A 20,764-nucleotide genomic window follows, 5' to 3' on the forward strand; every position below is an offset into this window, starting at 1 on the left:
CATCTTACCTTGAAGAAGACCCTTTCATCCTTCAACTTTGTTGCATTCTTCGAACAGATAATGCATGCAGTGTGTTTCTATGTCAATCAATGCCTTACTGTCATCCCAACAGTCAGCAAAATCTGTATCATGACACAAAATGCAAACAAACTATGATCAAATATTTTCATAAAATCAAACCACAACAGATAAGAAACTTTTAATTTGGCATCCAGGGAAATTTAGATGAGAAAATTATCAGTGTTAGTGCTATGATATGAAAGATGTGGAAACTTTTCTGCCTGTGTGGGGATGTTGAAAGACAGCCAATGAAAGTTAGATTCATTTGGGGATGTTATTTACAAGGGCCGAGTATGATCAAGGGGTGTCTAATCCAGAGTATTGGGAGTCTGCAGCCTGGGGGCTAATCAACTTCCCAGTCAGGGCCATCTGCTTATAAACCATGCCTCATTTATACATAATCAATCCTCAGCAACAGCCACCAATAAAACTCTTATTTCTTTTTTTTTCTGAGTCATCCATACCCCACTTTGAGGCAAGCCAGTGTTTAATGGCTGGTTCAAATAAAAGACCATATGGAGAGAGAGAGAAAAAAAAGGCCTAGTTGTGGCCAGTAGCAAGTCTTCATTGGCCTCCTTAGACTTTTAACCCACGAGAGAGCAATCATTAGTGAGCTTAGGGATAATCATCATATTAATCAACGGTATAATTTAGACTGAGGGGGTGGGGCAGAGCGCTGGAGTCAACTGCTGAACTCATGTACCTGGGTATTTATTTCAGTGATATTCTCATTTACTCCACATTATTTGATCAGATTGTTTTTTTTTTCTTTTTTTCCTTTGTTTTTTGATTGAGAATATGAAATGAATGAATAAAATAAGTAGTCTTTGTAAGTCACAATATTCAGAGCATACTTTTTCTACTTATCATACATTTGATTCCTCATCAATTTATACCCATAAAACAAATTTTATGTCGCTCTACTGTATCTATTCATATTTCCAATATACCGAAATCAGCTTTATTAAATTTAACTGAGAAGTTTTCATTATAATACTAGGACAATCAGTTTGATGAATAACAGAAAGTAAATGGGAAAGAGTGAAACCGTAACATAACACTGATCAATTACACATCCCCATTCCTCTTAAGTCGTACGTGTGAAGATCTGTAAGCAACCCTGCGGATGGTTGTGACAGAGTTTCCCCAGGGTCTGCCCGCCTTTCCAAAAATAATGCTGACCACCGTCGCATAAGTGTAATATTCTTGAGTACGGTGTAAAACACTTAAAATAGGTAAGGCGATAAAAAATTAATAAAACAGATATCACTACCCCATCACCTGACGGGGTACAGTATCATTCCGAGCAATAGATTAACCAAAGTGCTTCAGCTTTTGGCAACACTTACATGCCATTCCTTCTTGCCGTTCTGCCAGATTTCTATCCTCGCGGTTTCTCGCGTTACCCGGTAGTGAAAACACCGTGCTCTCGTACGTAAAGGGGGCTCTTCATCACCCCATCACTCTCGGAGAAGGGAGTTGTTCTGGGTTTGGGTGTATTTTGTGTACCGGTATATTTTGATTGTCGTGAGAGGAGAGGGGATGTAAGGGGTGAAGAGCGGAGGAGGGGCGACAGTTGAAGCTGTCCCCTCCCTACCCACTCTTTGGAGAAAACGGTAGTCTTGAAGGCAACCCAGCGTTAATGAACATATTCTACCTTCTTGGGTATATAATGGTTCAGTATATTTGTAATTGTATTTCATATTTCTTATACAATTCTGCATAATTTTAAAACTGCTTGGAACCATACAGAGTTAAATTATAACATTTTTCAAAGCATTGTGTCAAGTGATGAACTTGTAACACTTAAGAGAGTGTTATCCACGAATTATGCATTCCTTTCGCCACCACGTCCAAATTGTTGAATTTGAATTTCAGTTGTAACAGAGTACCTTCTTTTAGCAATAAACCTTTTATGACGTTTTTCCTGCTTATGTATATGGCTGTTCAAACACACTTGCTGCTTGAGTGCCGATATAGTCTGTATAAGTTTTGCCGCCGTGTTCCATTAAAAATGCATGGGGTATGAAATTTTTAGATGTTGGAACCACAAACCACTTCATCAAAGACCGCATAAGCAACGTCCCTTTTGTGGGTATCGCCATATGTTTGCTTTTTTTTTTTAAAACGAATGTGAAAAAAAAAAGCATCTGGGTTTGATTACAAAAACAACTGTCAAAGTTAGGCTTTGTTCGGGTTCCCCATCTGGCTTCAATTGCTATTCGAGGAATTTACTAGAGTCACACGTATAGGTTGTGAAGTTTTTATATACGACAAATTCAAGGTGGCTGAAATGCAATCACCAGGACATACGCCGGATTTCATTTCAGGCACCTTATTTTTATTACCAAAAAACAAACTATATATATAACGGAGGTAAATTCAGGAAATACCGCGAATCTCACCCTTATTATAATGCCTGAGATGTTCCGCGCACGAGGTAATCCCTCCCCCCCCCCCCAAAAAAAAATATTAAATTTAACAGAAAGTTTGCTGTTTGAGTGAAGCTAGAGTGTATTCTGTTGTTCCAGCAGATTATTCTGTTAAATATAGATTGTATTAGGCTAACAGGACATTATGTCGAATGTGACACATTGTTATGTTATAATAACAGACAAAATTAACACATCATTTTTTGAGTGTAACGGTATAATAACTTAGACAGTTGTTTAATCCAACTTTTTAAACTAAGATTGTTTTACTTAAAAAACTGTAAAATAGTTTAGATTGGAAAAGATACATACTGAGAGTGGCCATGTGTAGTCTGGAAGGTTTAGGCCTATACTGATATGACGGAGGTCATCGGGTGTGGGGGTGGAGGGGGCACAAGGCGGCTTATCAAAAGAAGGGCGAAAGTATAAAGCGGCTTATCGAAAGAAGGGGGATAGTATAAAGCGGCTTATCAAAAGAAGAGGATAAACGTAGGCATTTCAGCAAAAGCAAGAGAAAGGGCATCAGGCAGTTCAGCAAAAGCAGGAGAAAGAGCACAATTGCAGTTCAGTAAAAGCAGGCGAAAGGGTCCAAGGCATTTCAGCAAAAGCAGGAGAAAGAGCACAAGGCAGTTCAGCAAAAGCAGGAGAAAGGGCATCAGGCAGTTCAGCAAAAGCAAGAAAAAGGGCACAAGGCAGTTCAGCAAAAGCAGGAGAAAGGACAAGGCAGTTCAGCAAAAGCAGGAGAAAGGACAAGGCAGTTCAGCAAAAGCAGGGGAAAGGGCACAAGGCAGTTCAACAAAAGCAGGACGGTTCATCATGATCAAAAGCAAGAGATAAAAGGTAAGGCGGTTCTTCAAAAGCAATAGGAAATGCGTTAGGCGGTTCATCAAACCAGGGGGAAAAGCGTAAGGCGGTTCTGCGGGCATATTTAACTCCGAACACAGCCCGGCGTGTACAAAGTCGCAACTGTGAATAAGTGTGAGCAGCGTTGAAACGTCATTTAGATAGAGAATGGTTGCAGATATCTTTGGTACTCAGGGACAATACAAAGATATGAGAATCAAAATATTAATGTGACAATGGATTCTATATACAATTATACTAAAAAAATCGGTGCGAAAAATACTGGGATATATGCATACATCTAAGACATGTTACTGATAAAAAAAAATACTCAATACTTAATAATACTAAATACTATTTAATAACGTTTAAACTGGTTTCTTTGTTTTATATACGATAGATTGAACAATTGTCGTATACAAAAGAAATACGTCTCCCTTGTGTACACGTCTGAATGCAATGGTACATTTTTAATAAAACATGCGTACTCCCACATATGTATACAGTTATGTCATGACAGGAAATTTTCATGGACTATATATATTACAAGCAAACACGTATATACATAATAAACTTAAACGCTTTATTTCTCTTTGCGCGAGTAATGGAGGTTACATCTGCTGTGCATGGTCTCGGTTAGATGGTATCATGAAACTCAAAGCAAAACCGTCAGAAAATTTATCTGAGTCTTAGCTACAAGAATGTCTTATCAGGGGAACCTAATCCCAGAGTCTGCTATATACATTGCTAGATCGTCAAGTGCACGCTCTCTATTCAGAAACCACCAGCTGAATACAGATATCTGAAAACTATGGAAAACTGTAAAATGTAACGTCGACTATATATTTATTTATTCCTTTTCTTAGGTATTTATTTATTCGATTGTTTAATGTCGATTTATTCGTTTATTGATTTATTTATTTGAATGTGTAACGTCGACTGTCGTAATGGTGTAAGTTATTTCTTTCACCGATACTCACTAACGCTTTTGTAACAGGCTGAAATATAGCTGCTATCTACCGCCGGGCTGGAGGGAATTTCCCGTTAGTCTATAGTGGTAGCTGCGTGCACTCGAAATTCAAGGGCGGAACCCAAAAGGTTACACGAGTGCATAGGTTTTCGTTACTATTTATGTAGCAAATTTGTCAAGTTCAACCTGAAAAACATATACCCCTTAATTTTCACGTGGTAACAAGCCATACCACCACATGTAATTTAGCATGACCGCCATTTTTTGGAACAATGGTTGATGGAAGTGAAATCATTGCATTTTGTTACCTTTGTAACCTCCAGGGGGTGGGAAGTAACACTGGGCAAAAAATTTTCAGTTCTATCCAAAACAGATAAAATTCTGACATGTTTTAATTATAGGTGCAAATAACAGTGCAGAAATTTATAGTATATCAACAAACTATAATGTTTGGGTGGCAGGATTACCCAATCAGTACAGCTCCTTCACTCTTCAGTTCGGAGGCACACCGTGGACCCAGTTGACTGAATTGGGCGTTTTTAAACGCAGGTTTACATATTAAGACCTCCGTGGACGAGGTGGTTAGCGTGGCAGCGCAGCACAATGACCCAGGGGTCTATCATCAAACGGCCGCTTTGAGTTCAAGTCCAGAACATGCTGGCTAGATCCTCTCTGACCGTACTCTGACAACAACCTGCGGATGGTCGTTGGTTTCCCCCGGGCTCTTCCCGGTTTCCTCCCACCATAATGCTGGATGGCCGAAATCCTATGTGAAATATTCTTGTGTGCGGCGTAAAAAATCAATCAGATAAATAAACCTATGTATATAGATACGACCTATTCTTCTCGCGTCGCAATCGCGCCTTGACGATCAACCTTTCATCTGTAAGGCCATACCAGTCCCAAACGAATGGAGAACCTTTCCCGCCTACAGCAATTCGGGTCTAAAGTAAGTTGTGTAGACTATATTGTGCATTTCTGCCTTTATAGGTGCCGTCCTTGCATGTGTTATCCTCTCTTGACATACGACGTCAAAAGGAGATATACCAAGTGACAATAAGGCTTTTAGGCTGACTGGCCTAAAATGTTAGCTTTTATAATGTATATGACGGAACTGCGAGCCGTTTCTGATATATACCTGCCTACCGCAAGGAAACGCTCTTGAGATACTACGCAAGGATAACAGGTCTGGTCTCCTTGCATGGTTCATACTCTATTGACATGTACGGCGTCAAAAGGGGATATACCAAATGACTATATAATGTAAAGCTGATTGGCATATCGCGTTAGCTTTTACAGTGTATATGGCGGGATTGAGAGCTATGTCTAGTATATATATACCGGCCTACCCCAAGAAAACACTAAATTGTGAAATGACGCCCTGATATCAAAACAACTAATCTATATATCGCGATATTCACCCATTAACAAGCCCATCAACACTTAATCAATCGACGACGTTAAACCGCAAGCACTCATTCACTCAGGCCTGCATAAACAATCGTACAACAAGCAATGCATGCACTTTTTTTTATCCAAATGTTTATATGCATTCCGGCTATGTACGTTTGTAAACAAAATAATCAAATACGTATCTACACATATAAAAAAATTAATGCACCTAATTGATATACAAATATCATATTGTAAGATATATAAGATAATCATGTTTTCAACATAAGCTATAAATTATTGATTCCAAAACCATTAAGGATTCTCCGTCAAATTTTCTTTAAGTCTACAGTATCTGTATAGTATGTAGAACTCTTGTTGGCAACGATAGAGAGAACGATCAGGGGGGCCTTTGGTCATCCGTTTAATATGGTTGCCATGGTCGTATTTAATCTATAGGGTCAATAATCGCATGGTCCATTTACAAAGGGTATATAAAGTATAACGTACGAAATTAGGATGGATTTATGTAAAGAGAAGCAATCAACAGTTTTCACTGATGATGGATGGATGCAGGGATAATTTCACCTGTACTTTATAAGCATTCATGTTTATTACCTTAATATTATGAACAAAATTCGGTTGAGATATACTGATATTCCGAAGTTATTCACGTATGTCTACTCTATCTGCGAGTATGCAATTTGAACAAGATGTCAAGCTCATACATGTAGCCTAACTACAGTGCAGACTCTCTTCCATTTAAAAGACCTTAAAAAAACCTTACTGCTTCTCTTATAACATGTTGCTAACTTTGTTTACATTCCTTTTAGATTTTGTGTCTTAATTTGTTTTGAACAGGGCCTGGTGAGTATCGACTTGAAACGCTCTTCGGCATGCCGCTCCAGAAGTGAGTCAGCATGCACTATAAATATTACAGCATGTACAGAGATCTGAATACAGTTATTACAGTGTTGGATAGAAACCCTATATCGTGAAATGTGGAAGTAACTCGATCCACATATTATTACTTAATTCATCAATTAATAGTCCAATCAACCTACAGTTTCTCTAGCTATATAAACATCGCACCGTCTTGTCAGTCGATGTACCCATTTACCCATTTAAAGTCCAGTAAGGTCTTTATACAAAATTAACACACTTGTTCTCTCAAACAGCAAGTGTTTTCTCAGGCAAAGAAATGTGATTTCTCTTCAAAGGTTTGGAAGTAAAAATACTGATTGTATAAATGATTTTTTTTAGTTTAAAGAGAAGATTAACCTAAATGGTTAAGGAAATTATTGGATGCAAATCGTGTATATACAGACTGATTAATCCATTATCGATTTGACGGCAAGGATCGATCTAACAATGTATACACAGTGCAAGGGAAACAACCACGTAATATCGTGCAAGTAACATTTTGTTTGGATGACCTCCCTTGTTCCTTGGTTATTATTTTGTCTTTGTATAAAAACATCTTATATCAAATTCTGAATAATGTATGCTCGCATTAAATGATTTTCAGTCCTGTGACGACAAGGAGTCATGAGGTGTGTGTATATACACCATGTCTCCTTGTGGCAGGGCGAATTCATGCATGCTACCACCGCTGAATTGTCATGCTGAACACACCAGACATGACAGCCAACCCTATCACATTATACCGACACCAGGCCAGCCAGTTCGATTTCTTTATTACATCCTCTTGGTGCCGAACGCCAAGCATGGCAGCAACAAGTCCCATTTTAAAGTCTTTGATATGACCCGAACTGGATTTGATCCAAGGTGCTAAAACTTCGAGGTGGACGCTGTAACCATGAGGCTACCGAATCGGTTTCGCCGTCAGATGGAAGAGTGCAATCAACGAAGGTGTTTGATTTCAGAATTATGTACAAGACTCTATAGCTTGCTATAACGAGACAGCCGCTCTGTTACGTGTCGTCAGTGACAGTGTATAAGCGGTTGTATATATCGGAAACAATACAACACTCACTGTACGTTGGGTAAACCGCTCTTCTTACTGCAGACGGGTGGCTCCTGGTCACTCAGGTCACAGGCTCGAATCCAACTCTTGCTATTTTGATAGCGGCTTATTACCACTCAAAATGTTTTGTCAGATACCTGGCAAAAGGGGATGGCTCACCCTGAGCTCTGTGATTTCGTCTACTCATACAAGTGACCGCCGTCGTAAAACTGAAAAATTGTACACGGTGTTAAACACCAATTAAATAACATCCATTAAACCTGACGACCTTTATTTTATTAATAATGTTGACAACCGTGTATACCGTATTGGACATTCCGACCAAGGGAATCAACATACGTACCGATACTTAGGAAGTCAATAAGTTTTGCATAAAAACCCTTAACATGACAAAATACATGTACTATCAAGCCCATGTACTATCACCCAAAGCTAGAAACTTTAAAAGTATACCTTTTAAGCTTCCTGCATATAGCGTTGAAAATCCAAATAACGTGGTTGAGATTTCCAACAATACACATAAAATCTTACATCTTACACAAGATGTAATCAATAAAGAAAACAATAATCACAACAGGAGATCCCAAAATGAGAAGTGAGTGTTAATATACATAATTTTCTACCTATATATTACGTAATCCATCGTAAGTATCGAAACCATCAGTCATATAACATAGTTATTCGTTTCATATAGCGGGACTATTGATTCTTTTTTTTGTACATTTTTAACTACACCATGCAGTAAATGACGCTCACTGCTAACCATGAACCATCCGAGTCTCTCAAAGTTAACGTAATACGGCAATTTGAAGCGTTTGCCTCAAGAGAATAAAATTATGTTGGCCTGTGTAAAATTGAGCTTAGCAGAACATCTTCAAATTCGTTCAAGCTTCGTTCTGCTCATAACAATGTACTAACACCATGAGAATAAATGCCGTTTATTCTCACATTGTAATAACTCTCTTTAATGTAAGGTGTAATACCCTTCTTTACGCTACAGTTTTATGCATATGCTTGTGCCGTCAAATTTGATGTAGAAACGTCACAAATGCATACCAAAGACAAGGTAAAAAAGGTTTACAGGGGACACTGGTTTACTATCAAGAGGACATTATTGACCGCAGCATTATTTTACAGCAAAATTGTTTTGTATTTTAACAGTTCCATAAAATTCTTAGCGAAGGTCATCTGATACCTAAATTACATAGAAGAATGCACTATCCATGCAACTTCGTAGAAAAGTGTTTTTTGCTTCTATTTTTAGATATTTATTTCTTGTTCAACTTTTGCAAATAAAAGATATTACTAGCCAATAAACATAACAATCCATGCCTAATGCATACACAACAGATTTGTCCAATTATATACATCAGAAATATCTTCAAAAATATCCATTTTCTTTCAATCCGAGACTGCAACAACCATATCAACGGGCATTCTGGCTATTCGTTCTATATGCGTACGAGTGTACAATGAAAACTCCCTGTTTTCATTCTGTAAATCTTCATCTTTAAATATCACAACCACTTCGAAGACAGTCCGTTAGTATAAAGTGTTCGCGTATGAAACACCAGACTTTCCGTCCGCATTTTCAGTGTCGTTCACGTCGTCATGCGATGTCATACCATGTGAGAGGAGTACATGTCTCTTGTGCGGGGAATATGGACAACCCACCTTCAGGAAAACGGAGTATACCGCAGTTCATTCATCACACATGTATACATTTATGGATGGGCAGTCGTGGAAAATGTTGGCCTCGAATATATTAAGACATATAGAAAAAGCACGGGAATGTTTCGGTGAATGGCAGGAGATATCAAATGTGCAAAACACCCTTGAGGTGAAATGGTTGGAAATGGGATAAACTGGACAGGACAAAGCGCGGATGCTACATAAAAAGTTTTTGACTAAAGATATAAAGTCAACGTTGAATGATAATTAACTGCAGTTGTAATGAGCACTTTCGATTTTCGAGGATGAGATTATACTAAATCTTGTGATCGGATCGAGCCATATTAAACAAATTTAGCCTCACTTAAATCTTTGAATCTTTACATCTTTGAATACAACATTCTGTGAGCTTGAAACCTTTATAAATCTGTTATCAGGTTTCACTGGTTAGTACACCGGCTTAAGAAAAAAAATTAGCATATTTTTATGCATCGATGTTAATCACCGTTTGATATTTATCAAATTTCCTGGCACAGCTGACAAACATTAGTGTCGCAATACGTAAACCAAAAAGTGAACGAAACGTCAAAGGAAAGATTACTGAAAACTACATCTGAACTACATGTTTACCTAAATTCGCTCTCTATATAGTCTACAAATTTAAATGCATTCAAATGCTTGAAACCCAAGGTGTGCTTGATGGGCCAGTTTTAGTATAATAATTTTTCACCCCTAACCCTAAATTAAATGTTGGAATAGCTCTCTTATATCCATAAGAACATATTACACTTATATGCTTTGTAAGAATTTCGTGTAACGGTGAAAACTAACAGTGAAAAATAAATTGGTGTCAAATTGTTGGCATCCAGAACCGCCAAGGTGGTCCTTTAGCCCACCTTAGAGTTCAAGCACTTGACTGTACTTAATGCAGTGAAAAAGGTAAAGTAACAAACGTAGTTTTACACAGTCCCGTTCACTTCATTCTTTGTATTCTTTCACTTTATGTCACACGTCGATTTGCTTGAACTCTTCATCTGTGAGAGGGCGCCATTTATATCCAATCATCTGAGATACTTCCGCTATGAAGAGGTCCAGCGACAAAGACGATGTCCTCAACCATCGATAAAACTCATCCGACCATTCGGCAGATTTCGGCCAGTCCGATTTCTTCAAGATGGCGTTCTGGCGAACATACAGCCGATTAAGCGACTTGGCATTTTTGACCACGAGGAGAATTGTCGCCGTCGATAGACGCTCTTTGACCACAAGAATTTGTAGTTTTTCACACTGTCTGGAAAGCATGACAAGGTTCGCGTCGCCTCGCTCGTGGAAGGAGCGCGAGCCGTGAACACGAGGCAACCTTTGGTGAACGAAAACCTGCAGGGAGTATTTGTAATTTTCCGAAATATCCAGCGTGACGTTTGAGCTGATTTTGGAGTAGGGTGTGGAGTAAACAACTGCAGACACGGGGGCATGGGGTTGGACCATCACATCCTCTTTTGTTCTCCCTCGGCACTCTAGACGTACCTTCAAGAAGGGCGCCATAGTGGAAAGCTCACACCAAGCCATCCCAGACACGGGGACACACGGACAGGTATAAGTATCCTGCACTATCCGGAGGTCCACAAGGCATGTGCCAGCCAGAAGTAGCACCACCTCATCACTCAGCTGCTGGGGGGACACCACCAGTCGGCTTAAGGTCCAGAACTGCGCCATCTCTGGCATGGGGCACGGAATCTTCGTGTAGTTCAGGATCTCTAGATAGGTTAAGGTGTCGATGCAGTTTTTGGCGATGGCTTCAAACAAACCGGGTGCGTCCTTGGCTTCCAGAAGAAGTTGATTCATCTTCAGTTCGCGAAGGTTGCCTAGGACTTGTACGAGCTGTATCAACTCTTCCAGGATCTTACCTCCTGTACCGTGTACGATCAGTCCTGTCATCCCTCGCTCTTCACAGTGAAACGTAAAATCAAAGCTCTTCAACTGTGTCATCGGACACTCGTCGTAGTATTCCAGAAAGAAGGTCAAGACGCGTAGGAATTCGTGTAGGTTGTAAAAATCTGCTATGTCGGTGACGATGACTTTCTTGAAGTAAGATCCGACCCTTGTCAACATGAAATGCGTCTTCCTCGGATCCAATTCTCTCTGGTAGCCCCTGTAAAGGTTGAAGAGTCTCCTCGTAAGGGTTCGTTCCTTCAGGATAAAGGTGTCCCACACCCTGGGAGAGTAGAACATTTTGTGCCACCGATGACACACTTGTGAAGCTTGATGTCGGTCTTTCGGATCGAGCAGACGAAAGATTTCCTCGAGAAGCAGGTCCGGTAACTCTCTCCATCCAAACTCTTCCTCGTCTTCATCGAGGAACTCGGTGGTTTCTTCACAGGTCATTATTCGACGCCAAGGTATCTGGATGAAAGAATGGAAAATGTTTTATGCAACTGCTTCTGAAATAAATTTATTTTATTTGATTTACAATTGAGGTCGTACTCAAGAAGGTTTTGACTTCTTCACTCCATGCATGTTGAGCCCACGTATATTGGTTGACCTTCCACGATATCATGAAGCTCTGACCAGACTTTATGAAACTCAGTTACTCAGTAATATTGGTTTCAAAGTTTAATGTTATGTTGGTTTTAAAGCTTTATGTCACACCAGGATTTAAATAAATACCAAAAACCCTAAAAATGTGAACCAACAGAAAGACAAACCGTTAAAGGCTTAAAGACGATATAGTTCTGATGAAGACCTTAAACTTGGCTGAGTAAAATTGCTTGGATCAGGTTAATTCTTCTTAACTTCAATAACAAAATACTAAGGAGCGACTAAATGAGCGGGCCCTCAACCTTTCGTCAAGATCGGCCCAATAATGTGAAGATATCGTGTGCAGGTTACTTGAGAGTGTACAACACAAACATTAATAAACATAATGACTAATTAGCATTGATTTATATGTATACATATGCGCCTTATCTAGTATAATAAAACAAAATGCCAAGATAACTTGCCAAAGATTCAAGGAAAATATAGAGTCGTGTATCTTACAGTGAGGGGATTACAGTGATACTGACAAAGATTGCACCTGGGCCTATAACGTATATCAGATTTATCTGACAAACCTCATTATACTAGTATATGTAAATCCATGGCCCATTGAACGCAGCAATAACAAGGGCTTATAGCTGATTGCAACCAGCCTGGGTATCCCCAGTAAAGTTTGATGTTTGACATCATGATAATATACGCAGGTCAAATAAATGCATAACCCATGGATCTCAGTCCATTGCAAATGTTTATATTTAATCAATTTGGTGATGTTTTTTCGGTCCCTGCTATGCAACTACAAAACACTTATTTATTTATTAATATACTTACTTGATTGTTGTTTAGAGCCAGACCCCATAATTTTTCAGTTAAATGAAGACACGTGTATGGGTGGAGGGAACCTTTGATAGCTAAGATATAACTTTCTATAGTGTTTTGTACAGACAAGCACACCACATTGGTGGAAGTCAAGTTGTCTACAACGAACTTGAAGCTCAGCCAACATGTCGTCCACCACTTAAACCACATGTACGGACATACGATCGATGGACTGGTTTATTTATTTTCATTTGTTTGATTGGTGTTTTACGCCGTACTCAAAGAATATTTCCCTTATATGCGATGGCGTCCAGCATTACGGTGGGAGGAAACAGGGCAGAGGATTGGTAGGTCTAATTTTTGTACATACGCGATATCCTATCTTTCCATTTGGAAGCTGGGAACACGATACTGAAGCGATTTGGTCTGAACAGGTTACCATATGCGTGTCTAGCCTGGCTTGTACATATAGCCGTTACCCGTACGACGGTAGTATAACACGGTGCCAACACAAATGGCACAACCAGCCTGTTGTGTGTGTAGCGGTCATATACATCCTATACCCTCTTATATACAGGGTACATCTGCACCAAAGCACTATCATGGAGTAAAGACTTCCTGATAATGTTTACAAGAAGTATCAAAATAGTTTAAGCGATGCGCAATTTGAAACAACAGCAAAGGTGATCATATTCTTGAAGTACCGTAAAAAAGGTTTTCCAACGTCGCAATATCACAAAGTAGCTATAGCGCTTTATGCTCAGTTAGTGCGTTTAATTACGCTGCCTTGTAAATTTTGCGGTTCAACTGGTCGCACTCCACACGATTTCGATAATTTCTGATTGTTTAAAGTCTGGAATTCAGCAGTTGATCATGCATTGTGATGGTTTACCCTTGCTTATCCTACCTTTATCTCTTGAGAAGGACCCGGGTTGTTTTAGAAGCCATGTCTAACTGTTATAACGGTACAGCCTATGTACCGCAGTCAGAGCTAAATATAAACCAACAGCTCCCAAGCCGCATGTAAGTATGTATCAAGTTACCTGAGAGGTAGAACATCAGGGGAGGGAACTGTTCATCCATGGTGTATGATGATACAAAAGTAAATTGATCTATAATGGTACAAAATGAGATTGAAGAACTGGCTGGTCGCTATTAAACACAAATATATATGTTAAAGTTCTCCATCGGCGTCACGTCAAAATCAGCTTTAAGACGCCTCAAAGATCCCAAATACTTCTTGTTCTATAAAAATGTTCTCTTCAAAAGGCATAAGTTTATGAAAGTATAGGTTTTAGCATGCCAAAAGGGTCACGGTTATGATTATTTCTTCAAAACGCCTTTAATTTCATATTAACGGGTTCAGGGTTAGGCAAATTCAGTTTTAAAGCTTAAGCTTAAAAAAAGCAAATTTATGGCAAGTGTAAAGACTGGCCTGATAAGGTAAAATGCTTCTATATGTATACAAAGTTCATTAATTTCCATTACCAGAATGCACTGAGAAACATCACTGGCGGTATCAAAGATGACGTCAGATATAAATACAGACGGACTGAGCCATGACAGTACTGCTTAACCGTATCGAACAGAGCGGGGAAATGGGAAGAAAAAAATTAATATTTCCACAGACCTGGGACTAATGTAACAGATGATAGTAGTCTTACAGACTACAGTACAGACTTAGGCCCCTGATCATTCACACCGGTCTGACTGATTCTGACAAACAGACGCTGACAACAGAGACTAATTTGCTCACGAAAAACACAAGCAGAGCTTGATGGAAACCTACGAACGTCCGGTTGCTGACAGACGTTCCTACTAAGGGCCGGAAAGAAAGCCAGCATGAGCTGGACTCAACTCACAGCGACCACATTGGTGGGGGCCCTCGGGGTCATTGCGCCGCCCTGGCAGGTTAACGCCGCTCGGCGACGCTTTTGTGACCGATTGCGCCGTCTTGCATTCCTTGCAGGTCAATATGATGTGTAGGCCAATATTTGTATATCAGACGTTAAAAACTCTTGCCAAAGGCCTGTGGTTTACCCAGACCCCCCCTTTTTCCTTGAATCAAGAAATCCGCCATCAGCGAAGTTTAAAAAAATGGAGTGAGTGAGTGCTTGGGGTTTAACGTCGTGCTCAACAATTTTTCAGTCATATGACGACGAAGGAATCCTTAGGGTGTATGTAATGTACCTCCTTGTTGCAGGACGGATTTCCACAGCTCTTTTATCTAGTGCTGCTTCACTGAGATGACTTACCGAAGGCAAGTAAGCTGCCCGACCCGAGTCATTATATTGATACGGGTCAACCAGTCGTTGCACTATCCCCTTCATGCTGAACGCCAAGCAAGGAAGTTACAACTTCCTCTTTTAAAGTCTTAGGTGTGACTTGACCGAGGATTGACCCTGGATCAACACCATACCCAAAAAACACCATACTCCAAAAAATAAATTTTTTTTTTTTTTTTGAGTATGGTGTTGAACAATCAATCAATCAAACATATCCACAAAAGTTTTCGTGCTACAACATATCTTTGTCTTCAGTTAATTTTAGACACGCCAGGTAGTAAGCCTCCCTGTGAGACTTTCATCTAAATCTGTTTCATTCATACAACGTTTGTAAGTTTTATATGAAGTGCAAACCAGGTCGAGCCTGCGGCTGACGTCCGTCAATACGTTTCTTCATAAACAAAATCTCTTCAACACTTACCAAACTTACTCCACACGTTGATCATGGTCATATTTTGTGACCATGATCATTTTGTAAAAGCTTTTTCGGGTCATTAAAGCTACATGTATATTTTTGACAGGCTTGCAAACACCATAAATCTTTAAGCAATTTTCATTAAACTTCTACCACAAAGCGCACCCATATAGTCATGTAGAAAAACCCTATGTTTTTCCATTGACCTTGACCAATATGTTCCAGGTCATTGGGCCTGTGCTGCCATTTTACCTTGTAAACACAGTCTCCTGCAATGGTGCTTATCGACCATGGGGTATTTAGGTCACAACAATTTTGTCGTTTTCATCAATCCATGAATGCTTAGTTCTCACATACTAACAGATTATATATATATATATATATATATATATATATATATATATATATATATATATATATATATATATATATATATGCGTGGTCTATGAAGCAGAGATGTGCGTGCTCTATGAAGCAAATACATATAATTGGTACAGGTGCATTTTATTTTAATTAGGACATTCACAATACATGTATATACATATGTCTATAAACATAAAACAAAAAACACAATGACAGTTTGCATTATGAATGACGGTTATTAAACATTCTAGAAGCATGGCATGAAACAGCTAAGTTGACAGATGAAATTTAAAAATATAAAATGAGAGACTGACAAGTATGGTAGAAGAGAAACGATTTAAAAATGTTGCTCATGTCAAGTTAAAACTGATAAAACAAGACAAAATGTATATGACCATGTTAAAATGATTCATGTATCAAGCATAGGTCAAGTGAAAGTGTTTGTCAGAAATCTAGGGCCTTGGTTATTTACTAGTATTTTTGATCGATGCTTTCATATTTATGACCAGAATCAAGGACTTCTTGGACCAAGTACAGAAAGCTTTTTCTGACTTTAGCCAAAATTTGAAAAACGGCCTTAAAGCTTATTTTTGGACCTCAGAAACTGAAGTTTTGTCGACCTTACCAGTTTTACCTTAAGACATATATGTTCAAATTGCAACTTCCAGTACCAAATACTAAGCATTATAAAGAGTTATTAAATTATGTCTTAAGTCGAAGCTGCTTTGTGGAATAGGCCTATGGTCCTTAAATCAAAGATTTCATTATGCAGAGGAAAAACACAAATTTTCACACTGATTGACCATATAGTATACTACAGGGTTGGGCTGCTATTAGTAAACATGTTTATATGTGATCTTAATACTTTTTCTTCTTTTTAGATTTCTTGTATTTTCTGTGTTTGTGATTTGAGCCATCAGATCCACTCTCATAAGATTTGGTCGGGGAATAGCCAGGTTCTTCATCGCTGGAATACCTTGCCTTGCTCCTTGTCTTTTCTCCATGATAACGATGAGCCTGGTCATGCCACGAGCCATCACTGGCTGAGTCACTGGGGTCAGAATGTTTGGATGTTTTATGCTTGAAACGTTTGTGATGTCGTTTTCTGGATTTTCTGGAATGCCTCTCTTCCTCCGATTCTGATTCAATGACAGAGTCTGACGAGTCATCTGAATCACTGCTGCTGCTATGGCTACGATATTTTTTCTTCTTTTTGTGGGACTGTCGATCAACAGGTGACCGCGATCTGGATCTTTCCTTCTTTTTTCTGAAACATTCAACATACAGTTTTTTACAAAGTATTTGTATTCAGCTTTCTGTTTGTCTAGTATTTTAACAGGAGCTAAAATAAATAAATATTTTTATGAAAACATTGAACTACGATGAGACTGTGTCAATATCATTTTAGGCAGGATGTGAAATAGAAAGAAAAAGATGTTTCAGAACAAAAAAACTTGAACAATACTACACTGTATTATAAAGGACAGATATCACATTGATTTCAGCCACTCATAACATAAACATTCCAATGCAATGTGGGCATGAGTTGGTTCATATAAGTATTTTGACAGAAGTCAAAATGAATTAAAATTTTTATAACATCTAACTAGTCTGAAATTGTGTCAAAATCATGCTACTTTAAGCATAATATGAAACGGAAAGAAAAACAGGTTTCAAAATTAAAAAATTGGGAGGGTAATATTTTAAAGGAAAGCTGTCTCATTGATTTCAGTCACTCACAACACAAACACTCCAATATACGACTAGTATGAGGAGGTTGTGCCTCCCTTCCTCTCTCAACCTTGATATATCAGATTTCTTTATTTGACAGTTGCTTAATGCCATACGTAAGAATTTTTCACTTACGATGGTTAGTTGTGTGGGTGAATGAATTTTGAGGGCCCAATATAAATGACCGACCTTTGGCATGTTACATTTGAACATAACTTACTCCTTCTTGTGCTTTTTCTTTTTCTTCCCATCACTTTTTTTCTTCTTTGACTTCTCCTCTGAAAAGATCATACAAACATCTAGTGCACAGAAAAAAACTACAATGAGAATTTGCAGGAACATGCCACTAAACTTAAACCAATAATTTAAAGATCAATTATTTATTTCTTTATTTACTTATTATAAATTTATTTATTGATTTGATTGGTGTTTAAAGCAGTACTCAACAAATTTGTAATCACATGACAAGGATCAGGCCTATCAGTGTAGAAACCAGTCCCTGGGATCATGAAGCGTCATATAGGTATGTTCCTTCCATTATTTTAGCTCAGATTTGTTCTACAAATAACTTACGCAGAATTTATGTCATCAAGCAGTATTTTGTCATTGCTACATCAGAAATAACTAATTTAAAGTGATCTGAAATTCTGACCGAAGTCTAAGATCGCTTTATGATCCTGCACCCTGAGCACTTGCAGTGAAAAAAAAACTGCCAAACTTGATAGCCCGGTACCTTATAAACCTCCTCAATTAAAGCCATAGCTGAACCTGGAATCAAAGCCTTTTTAAAAGGCATACAATACCTTCCAAACATAAACTATCTCACACTGTGTTAGTCAAAATACTCTGATCCCTCTGCTGGGAGCCTGGGAGTCTATATTGCTTACAGGTTTATATAGGTATGTTTGTAAAGTTTGTGAAATTAAGGACTAATTTTGATAAACTTTCGAGAATTACTACAACTGTTCACGTAAAAACTGGTGTTGATTAGGTCAACTCATGCTTGAATGCATTTATCTGATTGGTGTTTGAGCCTGGAAGGACTCACTCTGACTTAGCCGTGTGAGTGGTGACACAAACTCCTCTTCTGACTCAGAACTGGTACTACTGACATCCAGGACCACATCTTTCTGCGGATCTGATTTGATAAAGTTTCGACATTGGTAGGTCAAGTGTCCAGCTGCAATCAAGAAAACCTGTATGAGAATCCGTTTGCTAGGCATGCTTCCTAAAAAGACATATATATTTATTCCTCCACTTTCAGTTTCTGTGATGCTTCTGAGGCCTTACTTTAAAGGGATATGGAATCGAGGATGAATGGCTGACACTGGAGATAGGGTTTCCTGGGTTAAACGCTTCAGCTTTGGTCACACTTGAATAAATCTGCCACACCTTACATTCAGATTAGGCTACACACAGCCTGGAGTTGCTTGTCTCTCACACCAGCTAGTCAGAATCAATTCTGTATCCCTTTAAAAATTCATTTTTTGGGTACAGCCAAATCAAATCAGAAAAGAAATTCTATCATTAAGTCCAATAAAAATTTTATTGTAGAAGGGTCAATTGGCTTACCCCAACAAACATGTCTTTATGGATTGCCTAATATCTGCTATCATAAACTACAAAACACAACATTCTCATAATCAACTAATGAAGTTTGACTATACATGTCTTTATGTTGTGTGTGTGTGGGAGCTAGAGGAATAGCTATCATACTGAACTAAAATTAGCCAACCCAATTCCTCAACCTTTTTGCATATAAAAGGGCCACTTTCAGTGCAATTCATGCACACTGGAGACAAAACTACACTGGTTGGATTGGCCAGTGTCAAGGCTTCACTAAGAATACACTTTTATCAGCCCACACAGACTAATGCCTTCAGAATATGCTTAAATAAAAACTTTGCAAACATGTGAAAAGCTTGAAGACTTAAAGTAGATAAGTATAAGAAGTGCTCAAACTGAAATTTTACCTACTCAGGTAAAAATTAATTTTTTTTTTTTTCTGGTTTAAGCACATTTATTCAAGAAGAAGGTTAAAAAACCAGTTTGAAGAAATATTTCTGATGTTACTTTAGAAAACTTGTGGTACATCATACGGTCCTGAATATACTTCACCTGGAGGCTTATATCCTGTCACCCTGACAAAATTTATGTACATATATATATTACTGACTCACCATAACCACATTTCCTACAAGCTGCTCTCACACTCTCCGCTGTTTGTCCCCCTATCCCAACCTTAGTAATTAAACCTGCAAGCATTATAAAGGCAAATGATTCCTTATTCATAAAATACAAAAATCAATTTGTCTACATCATGTGTCTTCCTTTGGAATAGTTCGAAATAACAGAACTTGCCCACAAAACATAGCTGTGCACATTCAGTGACATATCTCTATCAAGCTGCCTACAAAAGCTGTAAGTCAGACCTTCTGAGTGTATGTGCGAATGGCTCTTACTTTGAAATGAAATCAAACCGAAGGCAATGAAAAGCCATTTAAACTGTATGCACACATACCTTTACTCTCTTTTAGATTTGTATTTCACAAAGTTAACTCAAAATGAAATGTTTGGATTTGACACCTTGGGTTTTACGCTCAGGTCTGATTAAAGTTCAGGTCTGACTTTAATTAAAATGTGTGCCTGAGCAACAAAATTTTTAGTTTTTTATTCAATCACTATTTTTATTCACTGTTTTATTGAAACAAAACTTAAGTCAAAAGCTTCATGAGTACAGTATTATGTTGCTTCGCCTTTGCAGAATAACATAAGAAGTTTCTAGACACCAGGCTCTGATGCTCATTGTGAAAAGCAGATTCTTCCAGGAACTGATGCCATACCCAGTGTCAAATAATGTACACAAAAATCTCAGCTTCTTTACAATGTGACGCTATCCTGGTTCTCACGCATGCTAGGCCATGCTGTTTTCTGAATCTATAGATTAAAAAAATATTTAAATATAAACTCCTTCAGACAAATACTGTGAAGAGGATTAGGGAAATCTCAGTACCTTGAACATCACGATGCATATCTGCGATAAAATATAAAAATAAATCAGATTTTAAAAAGTTCTCCTTCGGGGTTCCTTGCTCGCGGGAACAAATTGGTTGCTCAGGGTACATATAAAGAAGAAATATCAGTGAATCCGAAATATACGAACACCAGTCTTACGTTAATCTAAAATATCACTTTTCCAAAGTGGCCGACAATTTTGTAACCTTAAAGACACATTAGTCTGTATTCATTGAGAACCTA

At 38.4% G+C, this 20,764-nt stretch overlaps 3 protein-coding genes across 3 annotated transcripts in view; all 3 read right to left on the reverse strand.

The window, feature by feature from the left end:
- Nucleotides 1–125, reverse strand: part of LOC135471098 (tyrosine-protein kinase transmembrane receptor Ror-like) — a 60,488-nt gene extending 60,363 nt beyond the window's left edge. The window contains exon 1 of the mRNA XM_064750148.1: nt 9–125. The gene's annotated coding sequence lies outside the window, so the exon portion shown is untranslated. The remainder of the gene's footprint in view (nt 1–8) is intronic.
- Nucleotides 126–7,944: 7,819 nt separating this feature from the next.
- Nucleotides 7,945–13,709, reverse strand: LOC135470209 (uncharacterized). Its single transcript, XM_064749021.1, has 2 exons — nt 13,620–13,709; nt 7,945–11,758 (listed from the first exon to the last, which is right to left on the reverse strand). Exon 2 carries the CDS (start codon nt 11,738–11,740, stop codon nt 10,361–10,363), a length of 1,380 nt encoding a protein of 459 aa, XP_064605091.1. The 5' UTR covers nt 11,741–11,758; nt 13,620–13,709; the 3' UTR covers nt 7,945–10,360.
- A 2,199-nt stretch (nt 13,710–15,908) lies between these two features.
- On the reverse strand, nt 15,909–20,591 carry LOC135470210 (protein SREK1IP1-like). The gene is made up of 5 exons (XM_064749022.1): nt 20,520–20,591; nt 19,687–19,761; nt 18,555–18,686; nt 17,727–17,784; nt 15,909–17,042 (listed from the first exon to the last, which is right to left on the reverse strand). Exons 1-5 carry the CDS (start codon nt 20,536–20,538, stop codon nt 16,634–16,636), a joined length of 693 nt encoding a protein of 230 aa, XP_064605092.1. The 5' UTR covers nt 20,539–20,591; the 3' UTR covers nt 15,909–16,633.
- Between the last annotated feature and the right edge of the window lie 173 nt (nt 20,592–20,764).

This window comes from Liolophura sinensis, chromosome 7 (genome assembly GCF_032854445.1).
Source record: "Liolophura sinensis isolate JHLJ2023 chromosome 7, CUHK_Ljap_v2, whole genome shotgun sequence".
NCBI lineage: Eukaryota > Metazoa > Mollusca > Polyplacophora > Chitonida > Chitonidae > Liolophura > Liolophura sinensis.